At 40.4% G+C, this 14,397-nt stretch overlaps 1 protein-coding gene across 3 annotated transcripts in view; it reads right to left on the bottom strand.

The window, feature by feature from the left end:
- The window catches only part of LOC128768919 (astrotactin-2-like), a 301,659-nt gene that overhangs the window by 145,864 nt on the left and 141,398 nt on the right, over positions 1-14,397 (bottom strand). For 2 of the 3 annotated variants that reach the window (XM_053882198.1, XM_053882256.1), the window contains exons 8-10: positions 8,347-8,431; positions 7,536-7,610; positions 4,860-4,997 (exon numbers count right to left, since the gene is read on the bottom strand). In XM_053882198.1, the coding sequence (XP_053738173.1) occupies positions 4,860-4,997; positions 7,536-7,610; positions 8,347-8,431 (298 nt within the window). Of the gene's footprint in view, positions 1-4,859; positions 4,998-6,952; positions 7,276-7,535; positions 7,611-8,346; positions 8,432-14,397 lie in introns of those variants that run through there. The other variant, XM_053882341.1, reaches the window with a different exon arrangement.

The following is a 14,397-nucleotide window of genomic DNA, read 5'->3' as shown; positions in this document are numbered from 1 at the left end:
TAGAGCTCTTAAGCACCTGGACTCCAGCAACGTGTGCCAGATCGACTCTCTTTGTTATTTGGTAAATTGGCTCTCCTCGTTCGGCTATCGCTCGCTTGTTTCATTTATTTATACTTTATTATCCCTTGATTTGTCCTGGTGCCTGAGTTAGTGTTACTGTTTTTCCGTACTCCGTTTTTCCTTTTTTTTTCTTGTCGTTGTGACGACCGCGTTTGCGATTTTGTTATTGCTGATCATCGTGTCTGTTTGCAGATTCACGTTCTTTTGATCTTCCAGTTTTGTGACGCTTTCTGTTGGATTTTTGGAGTATTTTATTTTTTGTGTTATATTGTCGGATTAAATATTGTCCTATTTTTCCTCATCATGGCACTTGGGTTCTGCTCCGCTCGTCGTTCAAAACAAGTAAATACATATGCAGATGACATGGTGAAGTAGAATATGTTTATAACACGATTTTGATAATTTTTAGGATAATGGTATTTATTTTGATGTAAAATATAGGATGAACCTGCAGTGAAACAAATGGGACAAAGAAGACCTAGATAACTTTTTACACTTGGATGAAGCTACTGTCCAACAATGTGGCGGCATAAACATCCATAAATCTTCAGTTAACCACTATTAGAAAAATAAACACGTCATTTTTCTATTTTCACTTGTAAATTAAAACATATAAAATCAGAAGTAACTAATGAAACAAATACCTGAAACTCTTTGACCTACTAATTCTCTCTCTCTTAACAAGTTTTGGCAGTGAGTCGACAACTTGGCTCAGGTTCTCTCCTTGACACTTGTATGCAGCTGAAAATACTTTTTGAATTTCAAGGGCAGGTAGGACAGAGGAATCATCGGAAATACATGACAACAAAAGCACCTCAAACTTCCCACCATGAGTGACAGACTGCTTCTATAACTGCGTAAACACATGAGGAAAGTGCATCTGCCAGAAACGGCGAGCTCTCGTGGGACTTCCACAAAATGCTTTGGATAATGAGTCATCTGCATTATTCATGACAATCTGATGGATCTTCCGATGCCACAGCAACTAATCATTAACCAAATGCCGAACATTAACTTCCTATTTCACCTGGTGGAAAGAGGGTGTTCGATCAATCACAGAGTTGTGAGTCATTTCCACTACTGCCGTGTGTTTAAATGTTTTTTATATAATTCAGTGGGAGACTGCTGTTAATTATGCACTTCTAGCAAAATAAAGATTAAAAAAGGTATATTTTCTTTGGTTACAAAATCAACTAATAGAGTTTTCACAAACTTTTCAAATTAAATATTTAAAAAAAAATACTATTATTATCGTTATTATTATTATTATTATTATTAATAATAATAATAATAATCTATTCAAACATTTGGTCTTTTTGTTTTTGATTTTTTTAACTGTGCGTTTATATTAGTTTCCCACAATATAAAAAAATAGACTACCTACAAACCACCAATGTTCAAGGAAAATAGGGAACAAGCAGGAATAGGCCGCATATATAATAAGAACTATCACTTCACTCAGCTCCATTTCTCATTAAAAAGTGAGACATAATGGTGACTACATTGTCATGTTTTGTTTCTCTAGTGCTTTTATTTTGTTATTTTCTGTGTTCCTGTGTCGCTTCCTTCTCTATCTTCAGCTTCACAGCAGCGCAGCTGATCAGACTCCACCTTTGTCCCAGTCTGCACTGCCAGATGGTTTCTTCGCTTCTTCTTCAACTCTCTCTCGACCCTCCGTTCTCTTGTGCTCCTGTTACATATTTCTAAATTCCATGCGTGCTTGAGCTTCCTTCTGCCGCGTCCTTCGTAGGTTCTCTTCGCTCCAATTTCTGCTTTCTCGCTTATCTCGATTAGATTGTGTGTGAGTGCTTCGTGAAACACACCCTTTGTTTTTCCTCTTGTCATGCTTATTTCCCTGTGTGTGCGTGTAGAACCACCACCGAGTGCTTTCTGTTATTTGGGCCTTGTGAGTCAATTTCCGAGTGTGTTTGCGTTGTCCCCATTTGTTAGGCTAGATTATCATTTGCGTCTTTTCTGTTTCAGGTTTTTCCACCTGCCCTTGAGTGTATTTCCTGTTCTGTGTTCTAGTATCGGGGACCTTGGTACTCCGTTCCTGTTCGTCTTTTGAGTCCTCGTGTAATTGTTAATAAACCCTGTTAAAACTACCCTCGCTCTGCAACAAACCAGCCATTGGGTCTGATCCCACAGACAGCCATGACATACATCATACGAAACATATTGGAAGCAATGTAATAAGATAAAAAAAACTAAAGTCAAATGAAATTATAATGTATTAGAGGAGATTGAAACATTCATTCAACTAAAATTTAAATCGATGATAAAATGAGACGCCATTTAGTGGTGCTTCCTTCTCTGCATGATGTTCATTTGAAATGTTATATTCTTGAAACAAAACTCCCTGCTAACATGCTCACTTTAACTCTCTATTCAGCCTAATCTTGGTGAACCTTCTGTACGCCACACTCTTGCTGAGGTTTGCAATTTGCACCTGTAGTGGCAAGGCATCCAGGGAATATCTATTCATCATCGGGCTGCGCGATGGTGACACCTGATTGACATTTAAGGGCTATAATTGGTGCGATGGATGTAATTGCTCTTGCAGAAGGAGAGAGGAAAACAGCGTCCATCATAAATATCTAGAATCAGAACCGAGGCTGCACAACCCTCATGTTTCAGAGCCCTATATTTAGCTGTGAAATGATATACAGTACCTGGTCTAATTAATGGAGGCGCCTGCTGTTAGCCCATTAGGACTCACAGATGCGTGCCACCGTCCAGGGATTTGCAGCTTCAGACCTTGTTTTACAAAGTTGCTAAAGGGTCCGTATTCACACTTCAGGCCATCGGTGCAGCTCCTGCATATTCTATTAGAGTTTGGCGTGAAATATGGAATCCAGACTTGTTTTTCTACTTTCACTAAAGTGACACTTCCAGCAGGAAGTTGACATTTTCACGTCCACAATTCTGTCTCTGTGAACTGTTGACATTTGCACGTGTTGGGCTGTTTCTGCAAGAATAAATAACAAAACGAGAGTGGGAATGATATCAGCCACATTAGTGCTCAGCAATAAAACTGTTTAAAGGAAAAATAAGCGACTGGGTGATGTAAGATAAATTCATACAAACGTGAAGTGATTCACTCACATCAGTAAAAGTTGCAGATCAACACCATGATTCTTCCGTACCATTGGAACAACAAAGTTTTAAACCCGCATTTTGAGTATCAAAATTTCCGGACTATAAGCCGCCACTTTTTCTCGCGGTCTGAACCCTGTTGCTGTGGATAACATTCCGGGGCACTCGACAGTCTGGAATTCACCGGAATTAAAATCTGAATTTAAATTTCACAACAGCACTGAACACCAATCGGACAAGTCGCGTGTTTGTCAATCCGTACACATCATACTGTTTTCCCACTTGTTCACAAAACTAATGACTATATGAGTGTACCAATAGAAAAGTATATTTTTCTGTTTTCTAATGACTATTAACAACATTAGAATTACGGTCTGTGCTTCGGTCAACGTGTGCACGTCATACACCGATGAGTTCACTGAACAGAAAGATAGTCCGAGACCAGTCATAGTCATTGGAGCTGTAGTTAACAACGCAGTGAGTTGCTTTTCCCACTCATGAAAAAAATTTTTTCAATCAATTCATGATGAAATTATTAAGACTAAAAAGTACTATATTAAAATCCTTTTGCAAAACAGACATCAACAAGACAAGTTTTGTGCAGTATCTGGATTAAATGTGAATTAAAGTGTTTTTGCGGTTCAGCTAATGGTCAATATAGAACTGGTGCTGTGTCAAGACCCAGCTCATTTTGAGTTGCAATTCCATTTTCATAGTATTCTCAATATATATAAAGGCAGGTTTATATACTGTATGTAAAACCACAAAACACAGAAACGTGTAACAAATAATTTAAAGCATTTTATTTTGGTTGGAAAGGTTTATAACCTATTATTAAGTATTAATGTAAACAATTTATTTTCAAAGGAAATATACCATTGAAAATTGACAACTATAGGCATCAGTTATCATGATGGATTGGTCTGTCGGAAAAGTGTGATGTGACCATGGCTAGCGGCAGATGTGACCTGGTGCCAGACAGGGTCCTGCTCTCATCCCATGCCCTCTTTCTCACAGGCGCTGGGCAGCACATCTTGTCCACCCTCGCTGCATAAGGGAACAATTCCATCGTTCCTTCCTGCTCACTGCGATAACATTGGTGCACTTTGACTGGACTCACTGTCCATCGTTGGTCGTGTAGTTCACTTTATTTTAGTATATAGCATTTTTTTTGTGATGTTGAATGATGATGAAACAAAGAAAACACTTTCCTTTGTTTCTATAGTGTCGATCATGTTGTTGCTTTGTCTTAGTCTTTAATGTCCAATGTTTGCTTTTAATGTTTCTCATGCTGCTGTAACACCCCAAATTTCTCCATTGTGAGAAGAATAAAGGCAGTCTAATCAATCTAATATTAGCCATCTGTCACAAAGTTTCATCAACTTTCTCAAAAAAAAAAAAAAAAGAAATGGAATGAAAATTAATGAGGCTGCACCAAATGTCATTATGTATTTGATAGCAGTCTCATCATTGTTTAAACCTCATCAACAAATGGAAGGAGTCAATTTCCAGATAAATTGTCTCAGTGGAAAGTCATAATTCAGAGGAATGGAAAATGAATCACGGGCATGATGTTGGCTTAATCACTCTCCTAGTTTTTTCTATTAGCGCTATCCAACACACCAGACGGAGACGATAACACTGCAGATACACAATGAAGGTAAGACGCCCCTCACTCAACTGCCCTTTGTAATGGGACTCACCTGACCTCCCCGGGGTCTTCCGTCACCAGCACATCCGTCTTACAGCTGGCGATGGGATTTATAGACAGTTCCACAGGCGGCACCACGAAGCTCTTGCTGACAGGCAGCCACAATCCTTGACCCAAACTGTACAGCGATCTGGATGAGACAGGAAATGCTTTGAGCCATGATCGCGTTTCACTATTGAAAGCACTTTTAAAATTCGTAAAGTCATGTTAGTTGTGTTTCGATTCACTACATTTAATGTGTTTAAATGTGACTACACGTACATTATTGAATGCTGAGAAATCAGTTTTGTGAGCCTGGTTGTTGACTCGATTCCAGTTTTTGCTCTATTACGAACAACACAGCCCAAAATAATCGAGGCAAAAACCTCACAAACTGTAACTGCACCAACTTTTTATCAAATGACACACTCATGAAAAGTTGAAATATATTGAAAAGAAATAATTTCAATGCTGACGTGGAACTTTAAAACAACACATTTACTTTTGATCCAATGAGAAATGTATGAAATCATTGTATTTTCATGTTCATGCAGAGGTGGACACTCCTGAAACTGTGGTGCTGGACAAAGCACAAAAAATATACCTTCAACCTCTCCATCTTGTATTTGGACAGTTTTTGTGTAAGCCACTGGGTGAATAGTTTTATATTTGTCGAATTACGTTAATGCACTGTTATTACACTGTTACACTGAGGACCTGATCAGGCAATTTGAGCGTATTTTAAAACGATATTGCAACCCTCCACTATCTGTGATTTTAAATATTTAAATGAGAAAATGTGCATCAGCCTGACTCATCTTAAACACTTTGTTTCCTGGGAGCTGAAATCTTTCTCCCCAGCCACGCCCACTCCGCCGTGGTTCTTCAGCCACTGCTGACAGCTGCTGTCAAACAGCAGCGTCTCACTGTACTCTTAAATGCCACTTAACGCCACACTTGGAGGAGGCGTTGTTCGGTTCTGTCTCTCACTCTCTCACATCTGAATCCGGAGTATCAGCGATGACTTCTCCTACGCAGTGTCGTGCTCATGCACATACATGACATGTGTTTATTAACATCATAACCATGTGTATCGCTGAACTAACTCACTTGAAACATGCATTACACCTCTGATCAGACGCAGAGCAGACAAGTATCTGCCACGGCTCGGCTGTTCAGGAGGTGGGGCGGGTCAGAGCCGGGCTGGAGGAACCCACCAGTGGACCTGTGGGCTTCGCTCTTCTAACCTCTTTATGAAGCAATAACTTCACAACAGAGCATCATCATTTACTGCACCATGGAAAGGAGAAACACATGGATGAGTCAGGGAAGTTGGACTTGGATATTAGCTGCTCTTTGGTCTACGGTTGGATTTTACTTTATATTATTTATATTTTGTCATGAACAAATAACAGATTTTCTTGTGAGAACTAATGCAATAATGCCAGAGTGAAGTGACTGTACACTGGTTTATGCTATTGTCCTGATCTCAGTCAACAAAGCTGCCACAGTCTGGTCCGGGGGAGAGATGATCCTTGTCATTTTAGCCCAGTTTACAAGCTTACAGGTCACCGTAAAGTGATGCTGCTGATACTGTTGAGAGGACAGGGTTGTTTTGATGTATTAGACGCAGGTATTTATCGGCATTGTCTGGCCACCACGTGGCGTGACGGCTCAACCGATTTCCACCACCTCATGTCGCTGGCGTCTGCCATGTTCTGAATTTGTTACTGATCCAGAGTTAGCTTTCTTAGATGAGACGTGCATCTGCCCAGTCGTATGACGTGCAGTTTTTGCCTCAGTAATTATCTGTTCCAACACAAATATGTGCTAGGAAATATGTTCTATTCTCCCACACTGTTTCAAAGGATTCTGGATGCAATTGTTAGTTTCATTTTACAGAGGGCTTAAAAGAACTGTGTGTTAAAAAGGCCATTCAAGATTGTGTTGTTGAGGTCAATGTGGTCTGAGTTGAACTCCAGACAAGGACATTCAGCATTAATATTGCAATGCAATCCTCCGAGAAAACATGCAAAAATGTTAGTGTTGTTAATGTTCCCTTTTTTATTTATTTATTTTTTCAAAAATATTGACCGCAACCATCACCTTTGCTGCCTGATCACCCACCAACTGCCGCAACATGTCGGTGCTTCGAAGAGACAAACACAAGCAAAAACACTCTCAATCCAGTTGTGAACTAAGATGACCTTGTTTCACATTTTCATTATTTTTTGAATATGCGCAGGGAGATTTTAATTATTTAATATGTCGTTACCGAAAAAAAGAAGACCCATTTCAATTATCAAACATTTTGGTTGCCATGTGATTGTGCTTGACACGGATGTGGGTGAACACAGTCAAATCACTTCTGGCTGAAACTGTATGATTCACAATCACAGTCACAGAGCAATGAAAGATGAACAAAAAAAAAAAACACCATTTGGAAAGTTCACTTCATCATAAATGTCACACACAATAATCCCATCACGGGTGAAACATGGACCGAAAATGGCAGTAAAAGCGTCTGAAAGCAGGACTGGCCTGTGGGCTGACTGTCCGCACCGGAGCTTGAGGGTACGGTTCCCTCCGGTGGGAGCGCCAAGCCTCTCGCTCTCTAACACAGATGTAAAAGACAGAAGTCGACATGCATTCGACGTTCACAGATGTCAGTAAGAAATAATGCACTCACCTGAAAATCCTCTCCGGGGCCTGTTCTCCTGTAACTAGGTCATAGCCTTTCTCCAAGTGAGCGTACGGCCACGGACTGTGTGCAGAAAAACAGTCAAAACAAATGAGCATTTCTGCCTCCTGAACTTTCTGGTTGATATATATATATATATATATATATATATATTTCCCACAGCCATTCTCTTTGTTCCGTCGCTCATCTTCACATCCTGAAACAGGCTGGGCATATGATCTTTCCTTCAACAAACCGCATTGAGTTTCGGTCCAGACAGTCAAGAGATTAATCCTGACAAGTGGTTTCGGTCTGATAGTTTCCCTTCAAATTAAAACAGACTAAATTTGTGAAAGTTCTCACAGAGTCGTTATAATGATGCATCGACGCTCACCCAGCAGCTCACTGTCGACCAAAGTCAAACAAGTGCTTTTGTTGGACCAACTTTTTCTTTGGATTCCCTGTGTTTCTCCGCGGCTTTCTGGTCACCTCCCTGCTGTTTGCTGTTATAACCGACCCTCCTGCCTTTTCCATCTTCTCCTCTTTACCCTCCCTGCGAGGACTCTCGTCACTTAAATGACTCTCCAAGCACATCTCCATGTTTTACTCCGTTAGCTCCGGATTGCGTATATTTTACGAAGAAGGATAGATTTATTTTTAACACCCTTTGATTTTATCGGGTCACATTCATTCTTCCAAAGACCTAAATCTCCTGCCTGAACGATTCACCTTAGTTAATAGCGGGAGGTAATACTGACGGACGGAGACAGAGGACTCATTCACGTCAGGTGAGATTGCAGATTGAGGACATCGTACTCACCCTTCGTTTTGACCCCAGTCGGAGCGAACACAGAGGTGTGTGTGGACGGGATCAGGGGAATAACCGTCATGACAGCTGCACTCTCCTGAGACAGAGGGGAAGAAAAGAAGGTTCAGTGTCAGATATTCATTTTTTTAATTGTCAGTGACTGAATACATTAGCATGAATAACCTTGGTCAGCTCATTCATTAGAGAAGTGTCGAATTATACAGTTGTCAGGAAACCAATTTCAGCTGACAGTGTGCCGCGACAGAAGACAGAGAACAGTTAACAGGCTTGTTCACCACCTTCTGAGGAGAAAATACTGAATTGGATGCCAAGCCTCAATAACATGTCTGACCAGATTTTATAGAATGTTTTTGAGATTTCACCTGCTACAAGATTCCATATCTTGTCCTGCGTGACCATTGCTGTTGTGGTGCACTGCACTCTTCTTACGTTGGAGGTGTCCGGAACTGCCAACTGTTTCCATTTGCTTTTTTTCTATGACACTTTGAAAATAAACCTACTTTCACAATTGGATTATTTCTCTTCCTGAATTGTCGCAGATCATAAAAGGGAGTCTCTCACCATGTGTCAAAACCATCAGAGTTTCTTGTTCACATTAGAATGATATTTGTGTACAAGACTCAACGTCTAAAAAAAACACAAAATAGTACTAGTAAGATCCAGGCCATAGTTAAACTAAGACTAAAGAAGCTCTTGCTATGTTAGCCTGAAGAGAAAGAAAAACTGTTGATATTAACTGGAGATTGACACCAATAATAGTTATAAAAACTGTCATATATATGTCAAATAATGTTTGATTTTTTTGTCTTTTTAATCCTACTGAAACACATTTCGCTCCTCTGGCTGCTAATATAATAATATAATATCTAATATATATAAAAAAAATGTAATATAAAAAAATAATGCAATAGAGTATAAATAATAAGCATATTAGTAATGTTTAGAAGGTCTCATATATAGTCATTTTATACTAGCTGCCCACAAAATAAATGTCGCTGGACGGCTCTCTTGACCCTTTATAGAGTCATTACACTAGAAAAATGTGTCCACCCCGGCGACACCATTCACATTTTATCACCTACTATTTAATTATTTATTGGCTTTGCATTTATAGGCTTAGCATCACTTGAGAAGCAATGCAGTCAGAGGATACGGCTAAAAAAGAAGCAACATAGCTGCTTTGTGTTTCCAGACTGAAGCGCTTCAAGAGGATAAGGATGAAAGAAAATTGACAAGAAAAAAATACAGTCGGGGAATTGTCCTTATATACTCACTCGCCTCGTTGGTATCAGAGAAAAATGGACAGATACATTGAATGAAAGGCAACAGTAACTCATACAACCACTAGTTAAAACCAACGCGAGTGGAATTCCATCACACAACATGTCAAACCCTGAAGCGCACCCCGGCAGAAGACCACTCTCTTTTGGCTGTGAACAGGAAACAAAGGCTACAATTTGCACACATTAAATGACAACTGTGCACTCATCTTCAGATTCCTTTTTCCAGAACGATGAAGAAAGATTGGTTTTCTGCAGACAAAAGGTTCAAGGAGTTCAAGGACGACGTGGCACTATTGGCTCACAGAGACTCACAGCCAAATGTGAAGCAGTTGGAATATAAAAAGCTCCCCCAAGGCCATGGTTCTCAGTTGGAAATGGGTGGAATGTCCACTGCACACTCTGCCGTGAGACAAAGACAGTTCGGCTCAAAAGTCGGACAAGTGAACACAAGCGAACCTGGTGTTGGCTGTGGACTTGACCCCACCAGTAGAGCTGCACCTCGTCCTAGGACGCTCTCCACGGAGGGTGAGTCGCAAAGACTTTAGTTCTATTGTGTTGCTGTGGTGAAGAAGAGCCGAGTCAAAAGGCAAAGCTCTCAATTTGCCAGGCGATCTGCATTTATACTTACTATACTACTGATGGACACAGGCTTTTAGTAGTGAACATGCGAGTGTTAGTGACTAATCTGAGGATTCTCCGTGGGTTTTCTGATCTTTCCGTTAGAAATAGGATGAGGATCTCAAATCGTTGGAGACTAAAAGTTAGAAGCCAGGAAGTCTAGGATCTCCCCACCTCTAACCCTGGAAGAGGAGACCCACATTAGAGACTATAGAGACTCTATCCATTGACCTGGGTCTAGTATTGGGCTGCTGACGCTTCATGAAGAAATGTTATCATTTTCAGGGCTCAATAGGTGGCCCTCTTGGTTTAAAAACAATCCGGTAACCTCTCCGTTTGTTCCCTGAGGAGCTGATTCAGGTTTCTAGGGAGAGAACGTTTGGGCCTCTTTGTCCCACCACTCTCAATCAGTGGTTGATGGACGGAATCCTCAGAGAAATGTTCCCAACACCTTGTGGAATCTAAGGCTACAAAGGGTCCAACCCAGTTCTAGCAAAGTATATCTGGAAGTGGTCAGCGAGTGTAAACCATACTGAATTGCAATGTCTAAACTGAAAGCAGGATGGAGCCCAAACAACAAATATGACACAGAGTTGGCTTGCACGCCAGGACAACACTGAGGTCAGGAGAGTAAGTAAATAAACACATGGAGGAATATAAACAGCTTCATTAGCTGGCAACATATATTTCTGTGCCTATGTTTGAGTCAGTATTTTCTGTGCCCGTTTGCTTGAATGACGACAAGTTGATTTAAGACAACATTAAACTGTACACGGTCTTAGCGAAGGCCATAAAATCCGATTTATATCATCGTAAATCTAGGTGGTTTTGAATGGGTGAGGGGAGTTGATGTCTACACAGCGAGCGCATCTCCAAAAATGAAAATCCATGACACGACCAAAGCGCTTTTGTTGAAAAGACGTTTAGATAGCAGGTTTTATGAAATAACATGAAGCAGTTTCTCTGCCACGTCACTCCGAGCTGCTGTCTGCTCTCCATTGAAAGGCTTGGGCTGAGAGTGTGTAGGCGTAGACTTGTTCCGAAAGGATCACAATTGGAGCAGACAAAAGGTGATAATGGCACTTGCTAACAGAAGGAGTGGGCCAGAATTGGTAAATAAAGCTTCTTGAAAATGTAAGAAGGAGAGGCGATAATGCCAAACGGGGATGGGATGGGGAGTTGTTTTTTTTTTTTTTAAAGCCATTAAATAAAACCTGGAACTAATCTAAGAGTGCTTTTGGCTGCAGCTACCATCACATTCTTGAGAGGTTTCACCATTTTAATGTCCTCAATCTGCTGGTTGGGCGGGTTGTTTATGTAGTGGCTCATTGATTATTTCAAAAGTTACACTTGATACCATGTTTTTTTTTTTTTTTTTTTTTCAATTGGACGCCGCTGCATTTGATAGCATCTGCTGCACGGTCCTGTATTTTAATAGCTTCGCTGATAATCAGACACAAACATCTATAAATAGAACTAAAGTGGAACACCGTTGGTGAGGAAGGACATGCTTTTAAGTGGATGACATCTTTCTAAATAGACGTTTTGGGACAACACCAAGCATTTTGAGGACACTATTCGCACCAGCTAGTAAGCATATCCCACAAAAACACATGATCATTTTATGAATTCCAATCATGACAAAATGGGTTTGGATGCCTGTCACCGTTTCTAGGTGTATTGTGTAATATTTACTACATTGATAAACTAATAAACAGAGTCACCAATTTCCAGAAACTTCACAGGTTATTGGAGGAATAATTGCTATGATAAAGAAAAGGTTGGATGTTAACAACCAACACTGCATCAAAGATATTCCTATTTCTGTTTCAGGCTTGAACTCAAACAAGGCTGGAACTTCTGTGTAACCATTCCAGGTGCCTTTTTGCAAGTCAAACTAAGAATTCAATGAATAAGGGGCCAAGGCCGAGCCCGAGGAGGTTTGAAGCCTCCGATTCGAGCTGGTTCTGGGCTTCACATCAAGTTTCCGACAGCAGGTATTTCGGGAGTTATGTATTAGGCAGTGACCTGTAATGCTCTTACACAGGGAGACTGACATGGGTCCACAGATACCAGGACCTGTGCCCAGCTCCCATTATATTTTCCTGTATCAGAGATTGCAAGCCACAATAACAAGCTCACTTACGTTGAGTTGAAATAAACACGAACAATTCCTATCCTTTGCAGCCCACCAACTGATCATTGGTTCCAGCCACGAACCAACTTCTCAGTTTCGGAACCAGCTCTTTTCCCGTCTGAACATGCGGACAGGTCCAAAATTGCGTGTGGGAACCGCAACTTTAACAATATAGGTATCGTGGTGATTGTGTTCACAGGGGACAGTTAGGAGTGTGACGCACATGAAACAGCGGTTACAAGAAGAATGGTTGGAGACGGCAGTCGGCATAAATGAGAACTGCAAGACTGAAATGGTAGATGTCTTGTGTGATCCATCCTGTTTACGAGGAACAACACAGTGGAATGGAAGCAGCACAGAGTGGTGTTGATGTGATTGGTTCACAGGGCTTCAGAGCATCATGGGAACCATTTGGGTGCATTTGACGTCACAGATTTATTATTGAGAGTGATGCCACCTCACAAGCCAAATGTAATGTCATTTAACCACCGTAACCTTGCTGGTAAGGTGGGGTGTGTATGGCTGTATAAAAGAGCAGAACATGCTTAAGATGGGTTAAGCATATTGTATCCTCTGAGGAAACAAAATCCAAGTTACATGCAGTAAATGGTGCAACATGTTTTCTTGAAAACCTGACAAGCATATCTAGTTACCTTCACTCAATCTGCCCCAAATGTTTTATTTACACTGATCCAATGCAATTTTCAAAAAAGTTAAAAGGTGCCAGTAGCTGACTGCTTCAAGCTGTTTGGCAACAAATGAGTAATTAACATTTATTAACAGGTACAAATTTTTTACTCTTCTGCATTTTTACCTCGTAATTTACATTCCCACGCATTGAATTAATGTACAATTCAGCCTCACGACTTTCCTGGCCGCACTATCCCTCAACAGATCAGTGTTCAATTGCTCATGAAAAAGGTTTTCAGAGGAGAAAACGTTGGTGTCCTACTTTTGAGGGAGTCACCTGGTGTGGAACGGCTATTGGATGACACCCATAAGATGACAATATCATTTGGTGGGGGTTGTCAACATCGGCATCTTGTATAAAACTAAATTAATTATCTCAATGACAAAAAAATGGCACAATTACGCAACTGCATTCTCCAGCAGTCTTCCAACGGTGCGCTGGTTAACCGCCCACGTGCTAAGGCAATTGACTTCCCATTCTTCATGTAATGAATGAAAACGCCCCTTCCATTTTTAGTCGCTCACAGACGCTAACAGGCAGATTTTTTTTCACATTTCAAGGGTCATGGTATGTGCAGGAAAGCGCAGAGAGCGTTATTGTTTCAAGCACCGCTCAGCCCAGATGCCGCTCGGACAAAACAGTGTGAACTCTGGAGCGCTGAACAAAGAATGATTGAGATATTAGCTAGACAATTGTTATGGTCTTGATATTTCACGTCCACCATTCCTGAAAACTCAGTTCACTAAAAGTGACACTATATATTAGTAGTTGTCATTGAGAATCTCAACAAAATCACAATAGCTAATTTGAGCATTCACCATGGAAATCTGCTATTGACCAGAGCATTTCAGTTACATAGAGACACAATTCCATTTTGCACAGTGGAGATTGATAAACTGTTCATTCTGTTGTGTTGCCTTTAACACCAGAGTTGGCACTATTGGAGATAGATCTGATTTAATTCTAAAATGTATATGTCATACCAATTTTAAGGTGGTTATGCACTTTAAAAGTATCATGAGGCATGGTTGCTGTCCTAGCATTGTAATGTCTTCCTACAGCCTGAAATATCTGCGTCTTATGTGACACCTCACTCTCCTTTGAACCTCACATTAAAAAAAAACAAAAACAAAAAAAAAACAAAAAAACATTCCAGTCCTGTTTCCTTCATTTGAAAACCATCTAAAAAATTAAAAAATAGCAAAATTAAAAACTAATTCATGTGTTCATATTATCCTGTAACTGTCTCACCACTGGTATGAAGAAGAATTCTCTTTCACGCCTCCAGCTGGTCCAGAACTCAGCAGTGAGGT

Source organism: Synchiropus splendidus, chromosome 1 (genome assembly GCF_027744825.2).
Source record: "Synchiropus splendidus isolate RoL2022-P1 chromosome 1, RoL_Sspl_1.0, whole genome shotgun sequence".
NCBI lineage: Eukaryota > Metazoa > Chordata > Actinopteri > Syngnathiformes > Callionymidae > Synchiropus > Synchiropus splendidus.
The sequence above is the reverse complement of the archived record's forward strand: the minus strand, read 5'-3'. Positions and strand labels throughout refer to the sequence as shown.